This window comes from Meles meles, chromosome 13 (assembly GCF_922984935.1).
Source record: "Meles meles chromosome 13, mMelMel3.1 paternal haplotype, whole genome shotgun sequence".
Lineage (NCBI taxonomy): Eukaryota > Metazoa > Chordata > Mammalia > Carnivora > Mustelidae > Meles > Meles meles.
Genome location: NC_060078.1, coordinates 85,124,474 through 85,132,500, shown reverse-complemented (window position 1 = coordinate 85,132,500; position 8,027 = coordinate 85,124,474). Strand labels below are relative to the sequence as shown.

Here is an 8,027-nt window from a genome sequence, read left to right as displayed (position 1 = left end):
CTCGGCTTATTAAAGACTCTGTTCCTTTTTATTACAGCCCAAGGTAGAGAAAGTTAAACGTAAGCCCCCATTTGTATTCAAAATTAACTAAACTCGGGATTAATCCGCACAGTCGTAAACTGGAGGTAGGCGTGCAGACGTGGATAAGACAAAAGTCGGTGCATCCAAGCCCCCGGGCACCGCGCACACCCGGAACGTGGAGGAATTTATGAAGTCCTTTACAACGCGCAGTCAAAGAGGTTAATTGAAAAATTTCTTAATGTCATTATGAAAGAACTAGATTAACCCAAGTTAATTCACTTTATTGTTCAAAATAAAGAGGAGTGAGCACTGAACTCACTTGCAAATTTGGGGCGTGAATGAGGGGTGAGATGTTGTCTTTAAGGACTCTGCCAGTTTAATTAAGATATGGGAAATTACTTATTGTTCTTCACCACTAAAGTGCTAGGAATTAACAGGCAAACGTGGAGCCTGGGCTTTTCATATCTCCGCCACGTGTGTGTGTGTTTAATACCCATAAGGCTCCGTCAGTAAACCTCAGGCATGGACGGGGCTCGCTCACGCCAGCCCTCCCGCCGGCCCGCGCCCCTCCGATGGCCCATCCGCACGGAGGAGCTGCGGTGCGGGCCGGACGGCTCTCGCTCGGGCCCCCGCACAGAACCGGGGACCGGTCACCCCCCCGGCCCCGCTGTGTCGGGATGGGGCTGATTTCGGCAGGTGGCGGGTCTCTCCTGCCCGCAGACGGGACCGTGAGTTTGTGGCTCTCTCAGAAGAGCGGCTCTGGCTCCTCCAGGGGCATCACCCCCGTTTGCTTTTCCTTTAGGAAGTGTTACTCAAGAGGGCGGCCGACCTGGTGGAAGCCTTGTACGGAATGCCCCACAACAACCAGGTAGGCGGCCGGACGGGCCCACCCCCTTCCCGGGCGACCGTGTCCTCGGAGGACCAGCCGGCCCCGGGCCCACTGCGGGCTTTTGGGGCGCACAGGTGCCCGTTCCTAAGTGCTCACAGCGAGCCCGAGAGGAGAAAGCCTTCCTCGTCCTGCTTTTGTCCTCACACGAACTGCTCAAGTAGGAGATGACGAGACAGGGTCAGCAAGCAAAAGCGGGAGAACATTTCATGGGATGGGGAACCACCTGGAAATCTGGCTGGTGGGTTCGGTGGTAGACAGCTGGGCGTGGCCCGGCGTGGGAGGGAAGGACGGGCACCCGCAGCCCCTCCTCATGCTGCTCAGAGGGCTCTGGGGGCAGACTCAAGGGCACTCTAGATAAGGGCCTGCTTCTGTGACTCTGGGTGCGGTGCATTCCCCACTTCCGTGCACCCCCGGGGACCTGTGGGCTCTGGATGCAGAACGGACCAGCTGTTCCCGCTCAGAAGCACCATCACACCGTCTTCCCAAGGGAGGCTCTTCCCACTACAAAATCAGTTTGCCACCGTCTGGACCAAGGGGTGGGGGAACAGCGCCCCATCATTTGGCCTCATGGGACAGGGTAGAGGGGGGCCTGTGCTCCCCAGGGGGGATGTGGGAGCTGGAGGCAGAACGGGCGCTTCCCCTCCCGCCGCAGGAGATCATCCTGAAGCGAGCAGCTGACATTGCCGAGGCGTTGTACAGCGTGCCCCGCAACCACAACCAGATCCCCACCCTGGGCAACACCCCTGCGCACACGGGCATGATGGGCGTGAACTCCTTCAGCAGCCAGCTAGCGGTCAACGTGTCAGAGACGTCACAAGCCAACGACCAAGGTAGGCCGCCGTGCCGGGCCAACCCCCTTCCCTGGACATGCTCCCAGGGACAGCTGAGACTTAGCGGCAGCTGCCCGTGTCCTGGGTCCGGCGGGGAAGCGGGCGGCGCTCCGTGCTCCTGGGCTCTGCCTGGGGAGATCCTCCCGGCAGCCGTGCCTGGCGAGCACAGGGCAGGGAGCGCGGAGAGAACCCACAATTCGTTTGTTGCCACGGCACGTGGCTGCCGCTCAGTATTCTGGTTTTTGCTAGAAGTTTCCTTGAAAGGTGGGAGGAGCCACAAGATAGCCGTGGGGTAGTAAGAGGACGGGACCCTTCTTGGATACGTCCCAGGGGTGGGACTTGGAAGGAGTAAATGGAGAGGAGCTCCCAGTGCCCCCCGTCCCCCCCCCCACCACCGGTGCACTTTCTCCCAGTACGCGGGACCTGGTGTCCGAGGGTCACAGGACCCTGTCGTGTGAGCCAGTTCCGAGCAGGTCTTAGTCCTCCTCTCTCAAATCCGTACGGACTTAGAGAATGCCTCTGCCACGGCTCCAGGTCACCGCACTCTGCAGCGGGCCTGATGCTCCCGCTCCCCAGCCCGCCCTGCGCTCGGGGAAATGGTCACCGCGCAGACGGAGACCCCAGAACAGCCCTTCCTGGGGACTTCTGGACACAAACAAGCTCTCCCCGTCAGCCCTGGCATTTGAAGGTCTGCAGAGGCCGGGAGTTCAGCTAGCGTGGGGGGAGCCCCTGGACCCGCGCTGTGGGGGATTGCCTCCAAAGAGACACCCGCGCGCGGCTGCGGGAAGCGCGCGGGGCCGGCTGCCGGCGCGGGCAGGACGGGGCTCGGAGCTGCGTCCGTCCGAGCGGGGCCGGCGCGGCGAGGTGACCTGAGCCGGCTGGACGCGCCGGGGCTGGCGCGCGGCAGGAGGTCGATCGACAATGTTGCATATATGACAGAGGTTTGCGGGGAAGCCCCCCCCCCAGTGTCTGTCTCCCTGATAATAACGTTATTTTTGGCCGGGGGGGTTTTAACAGTCGGCTACAGTCGCAATACAAGCAGCGTGTCCCCGCGAGGCTACGTCCCCAGCAGTACTCCCCAGCAGTCCAATTACAACACAGTCAGCACTAGCATGAATGGATATGGAACGGGCGCCATGGCCAATCTAGGGGTCCCGGGCTCGCCTGGATTCCTTAATGGCTCCTCCGCCAACTCTCCCTACGGCAGTAAGTGTCTGTTTTTGTCCCGCGTCATCACATAGATCCATGTTCACTCCCGAGTCAAATGTGTGCATTGCTTGGCTGTTCTGTGGTGTGAGCTGCTGGGCCAAAGGGAGGGTGGCTCCGGAGGCTGGGGGTCCGCGTGGCCACGGCAGGTGGCTCCGGAGGCTGGGGGTCCGCGTGGCCACGGCAGAGCGGCCTGCGGCGGGGCCCCCGCCGGACCGCGGCGAAAACCCACCCGAGACGGGGCTGCCGGTCGGAAAGGAAAGTCCCCACGAGCGTCCGCCTGTTAGCCAGAGCGCGGCCGAGCCAGAAGCCTGTCGTGCTTGTGTGTCGGGCGCCGCCGCGGGCGAGGCGCCGAGAGCCCCTCTGTGTGCTGCCGCCGTGCGGGCGCCGCGTGCTGACCGTGTTTGCTTTGTTGCAGTAGTACCGTCCAGCCCCACCATGGCAGCCTCTTCGGTCACCCTCCCTTCAAACTGTAGCGGCACACACAGCATTTTCTCATTCTCACCTGCCAATGTCATCTCTGCAGTGAAACAAAAGAGCGCCTTCGCGCCCGTGGTCCGGCCCCAAGCTTCTCCTCCTCCCTCCTGCACCAGCGCCAACGGGAACGGACTGCAAGGTGAGGGGCGGCGCCGGCCCCAGGGCTCGCCGAGCGCCGGAGGGTTCCCCCCCCCCAGAGCCACCCCACCCTGAGGGCAGGCCAGGCTGTGCCGCGGGGCGCGAGCTCCAGCCCTCCCTCCGGGTCCTCGCCCCTGCCGCGGCCCATGCATGCTCCCCCCCACCCCACCACTGAGCCGCATCGCGAGCTGCCCCCCCACCCGGTAGCCACGTGAAGGACGTCCCCCGCCCCGGGGCTCACCCCACCAGTAACAGAGTCTCGCTGGCAAAACCCATTGCCTCCTGCTTCCAACCTCACCCACGTGTCTTCCCCTCAGGAAGGGGACCCACCGGGGCACTGGGCAGAGGCAGCCGGGGGGGGGGGGGGTCTGTTCCGGCCACGCAGCAGACGGGCCTTCACGGCCGCGACTCAGCCGGGAGAGTGGGGCGCACCCGCCGGCGGTGTCGGCACTGGCGGCCTCCTTGCTGCCAGGCAGCAGAGTGGCCTCGGGCGGGGATGGTGGGTCACTGTGCCACCTGCGGGGCTCGGTGCAAAGCCAGCACGGCTCTCCATGTCCTGAACCGCCTTCTCAGCCTCATAGAGCAGACCGTGCCCCGCCAGGCTGGGCTGTGCTGGGACAGGGGTGCGCCCAGCCTGGGGCCGTGCATGCGTGAACACCGGGTGGGAGCCGGCTCCTGAGTCCTCTCCCTCTCACCCCGCACACCCAGGAGGGAGCAGGGCTGGCCCCGAGGGCAGGGGGAGGCACCCTGCGGACGCAGCTGCCCCCAGATGGGCCCACGTGGAGCAGGCTCCGGGTGCCGGCCCAGGGCCGGGTCCCTCTGGGCCGCATAGGCCGCCCTGCGAGGTGTGCGGCAGCTGGGCCACGTGAGTGCCCCTAGGCCTCGCGATCTTCTGCGTGGCTCTTTGTGACTCACGGGGGCCACAGGCACTGAATTAAGTGGCCGTCATCTGGCCTCTTCCAGACACCAGCTGTGGTATATGATCCTCCCGGTGAGAATCAAATCCAGTTACTCCTTTAAAAAAATGAATCCATTCAACCAGTATTTACTGAGCGCCTACTATGTGCCAGGCTCTCTGCTGGGTGCTGAGGACGTTACCGTGGAGAAGACAAACTGGCCCTTTTGTGAAGTCGGTGGCATATTTCACTTTGATGAACTAATGCTCAAAAAAGGAACTGGAAAGGTATCCGTGATTTGAAATAATTGTCTTCCCAACATCTTAGCATATGAGAGGGACGCCCGGGCCCCGGGTGCCGCCGACCGGCCTGCAGGCCCGCCGCGGCCCCAGCCCAGAGCTTCTCGCGAGGCAGGGGGCCAGGGGCCATGGCCCGGCCACCGTCCGCATGGCGCGGAGGCCCCCCGGGAGGACGGCACCGCCCGGGCGGTGTGTACCCACACGGGTCTGCCAAAACCCTAATGTTGTAACGGTGAGTCGGAGAGGAATTAAGACTGTTGAAATTAATGAACTGGGAAATTGAAGCTCGCATCACTACGTGAACAAATGTATTAATATGTTATACATAAATTAACGAGAATGATCGTTCTGACCAAAATTAAACAACACTGAAAAGACGTAAATTCTACTCGTCCCAGGAGTTCACTGGAAAGCGTCCGCTGCACTTGGCGTTTTAGCACCAAGTTTCTTACTCCGCGAGGAGCAGAGAGAGCTCCCTGACGTGGGGCTGTCACTTGGGTCTCTTCGGGGCCTTGGCCTTGAGGTGGCAGGTGGGCTGGGAGCGGCTTTGCTCCTAGGGCGCCCGCGACTCACCATTACGATACCGCACAGTCCACAGGAGGTCCGAGGCAAGGGCTGAGAGCGGAGGGGAAACTGAGGCGCCCCGGTTTTCACGGAGGGAGTGAGCCTGGCTGCGGGCTCCCAGTGGGGCTGCGGGCCGGCCCTGGCTGGCGTCACGGACGTGACCAGGTTGGTTCACGTCTCCGGACAGAGGTGGCCTCTGGGGAGTCTGGGCCTCCGTCTGCCGTGAACGAGCCACCGAGACCTGTGGGAAGGGGCGGCCTCGCCCAGGAGGCCCCAGCAGCCTCGCCCCTCCAGAGAAGTCCTGGAGGAGGGCTGCCGCATGAGGGGTCGCGGGGGGGGGTGTCCGTCCCCACACGTACCCCGGTCCCGTGAACTAGAGGCCCCCCCGCCCCCCGCGCCTTGACCGAGCCCATGGCTGGTTGGCGGGCGCGGCGCACGCCCCACGTCACCGTGGAGTCAAGCCCCAGGCGGAGGCCGGCCCGGCCCGCGAGGCGGGCGGCCCAGTAACCCGCGGCTCTCTCTCTTTCAGCTATGTCTGGGCTGGTAGTCCCGCCCATGTGAGCGGCCTGCTCTCCCTTCGGCGGCGCCCGGCACCCAGCACCCACGGACGGACTTCAGGGGACACGTTTAGTCCAGGAGAGCTGCGGCGGGAGCCAGTGTCTGCATCGGCCGCGGCGCAAACGCCACAAGAGACTTTGTTTAAAGATTTTATTTAAACTATTAAGAATCAACATGCAAACAAGCCTACTTCTTCATGACCAATTCCATTTTATTGACTGAACTTTTCTCATATTTTCACATTTCTCAGTCCTGAAGACTAAGGAGAACAAAGCGACGCCTATTTTGTATAAAGTTTCCGACTCCGTCTTGGCTATGTCTAGTACTTGCTATGTGTTGGGAGAAACTTTGTGAATGCACCATTTTGATTATCATGAAACACTGATGAGAAATGCCTCCAGACATTTTTCTGTACTCATACTTAGACTCACAATGGTTGTGTATCTCTATAATGTGAAATATTTTTTTGTGGTGAAAAAAAGGGGCCAAGGAGGTGTGAGCCATCGAACTGGAAGAAAGGAGGGCTATGTGACTAGGAGAATTCGGGGTGGCAGGGAGGGGGGGAGGGTTTATCATTGCTTAACTTCATCTTAATGAAATGAGACTTTGTAACTTATTGTAGTTAGAAATCGTAACTTTGATATTGAATTCTCTTGCCTTCAACAAGCACACTGACAGAAAAAAAATGCTACTGTCTGTTGGTTAAAATATTCTCCCACTGCTAGAGCTTCCTGTTAAGCAAGTGTGATCTGCAACATTTTTTCAACTTTTGCTAGCACTCTGTACTATTGCATTCTTAGGCTACTGTGAGGTCCATGTTTCTTGTACCAGAAATTGTCCTTTTGACTTCTAGCTCCTTCTTCCCTAATGTGTTTTGTATGTGGTTATAAAATTGTAGACTTTTGTGATTTTGCCAAAGTTGTAGCTAAATATTTATACACTTGTCTTGAATTTTTTTCAGATCCACTTAAATATTTAGAAAAAAAACAAAAACACGTTTTCTTCCTTATGTCTCATAAGGGATAAAATGGTCTCCATTCAACACTTTTCCGTGAACAGTTGCTAAGGGACTTTCTTTTGTAACATAGCGATTATAAATATTGTATTTATCTTTGAAATTTTGTACATTGCTTTTCCTGCCGTTTTCTTTTTCTTGTCTGTATTGGTTTTTGATCGTGGCCTGGTGTTGGGAAGAGCATTAGCCAAGAGCTGTCTCTTTGACCTGTTTTGTTCAAGTGAACCGGTGTCCTTGCGTTTCATTTGTATTTCAAAGATTTGCTTTTTAGACTTTCCATCCTTTTTTTCCCTTTTTTTTATTTTGAGGAAAAGTCAAATTCATTGTTTATTTTTATATTATTTTTAAGTTATCTGAACAAATACTTTTGAAAAAGAAGTTCGTTGTATAGTCAAGACAAAACGGTGCCACCCGGCTGTGACAAATCCTAGTAGATTCCGTGCATGTTGAGCAGCCGCGAAGAGGGGACACCGTTTGGGGCTGTGTCCTTATTTTATTTTTCTGTAAATGTAAAAAGTCATTTAGCTGCCACCCATGACTTTGCCACATAGCTGAACTGTGTTTACTGGAAAAATTCAGAGGCCTAAAGTTTAAAAGAAAATTTACTTCTGATGTTTTAATTAAAATGTTTGCCACATTAACTTCTCTGATGCCTTAAAAGTGGACTTCTTTAACGAACCTTTGTGCTATTTTATCACAGGCTTACGACACAATTGTTAATGGAGATTTCATTTGGAGATTTACGGTGTAACACACACACACACACACACACACACACACACACACACACGAAAGCACAAACCTGGTGTTCCATGTGTCGCTCCTTTCTGCGTCTGATTCTGCTGCGTGGCATGTCCTCCCGGGCCCACCTAGGATTCAGAGAGGTTTCAGGGGGGAACCAGAGTCACTGCTGGTTTTTAACTTTTTTTAAAAACAAAACTTTTTGTGTGGTCAGACCCAGCAGCACGTTCTGTGCTTTTTAAACCGGAATGACCTCCCTCAGATACTGTGCCTGTTCGTGCCAAACCCACAGTGAGACCAGGAGGGTCGGTCTTTCCCCTTTGTGTTAAATGCTCCTTGGATACAGCACAGCAAATTGCAGCAGAAATCAGATTTAAAACAAAAAGGAGGGAC

General features: G+C 57.0%; 1 protein-coding gene across 9 annotated transcripts in view; it reads left to right on the top strand.

Moving 5' to 3' along the window:
• Positions 1 to 7,638, top strand: part of EBF3 (EBF transcription factor 3) — a 115,021-nt gene extending 107,383 nt beyond the window's left edge. For 2 of the 9 annotated variants that reach the window (XM_046027153.1, XM_046027150.1), the window contains exons 12-17: positions 824 to 889; positions 1,563 to 1,740; positions 2,758 to 2,946; positions 3,473 to 3,562; positions 4,632 to 4,744; positions 5,850 to 7,638. In XM_046027153.1, coding sequence (XP_045883109.1) covers positions 824 to 889; positions 1,563 to 1,740; positions 2,758 to 2,946; positions 3,473 to 3,562; positions 4,632 to 4,744; positions 5,850 to 5,867 — 654 coding nt within the window. In that variant the 3' untranslated portion in view covers positions 5,868 to 7,638. Of the gene's footprint in view, positions 1 to 823; positions 890 to 1,562; positions 1,741 to 2,757; positions 2,947 to 3,364; positions 3,563 to 4,631; positions 4,745 to 5,849 lie in introns of all 9 variants that reach the window. The other 7 variants (XM_046027147.1, XM_046027146.1, XM_046027155.1 and 4 more) reach the window with 4 other exon arrangements.
• Positions 7,639 to 8,027: the final 389 nt, after the last annotated feature.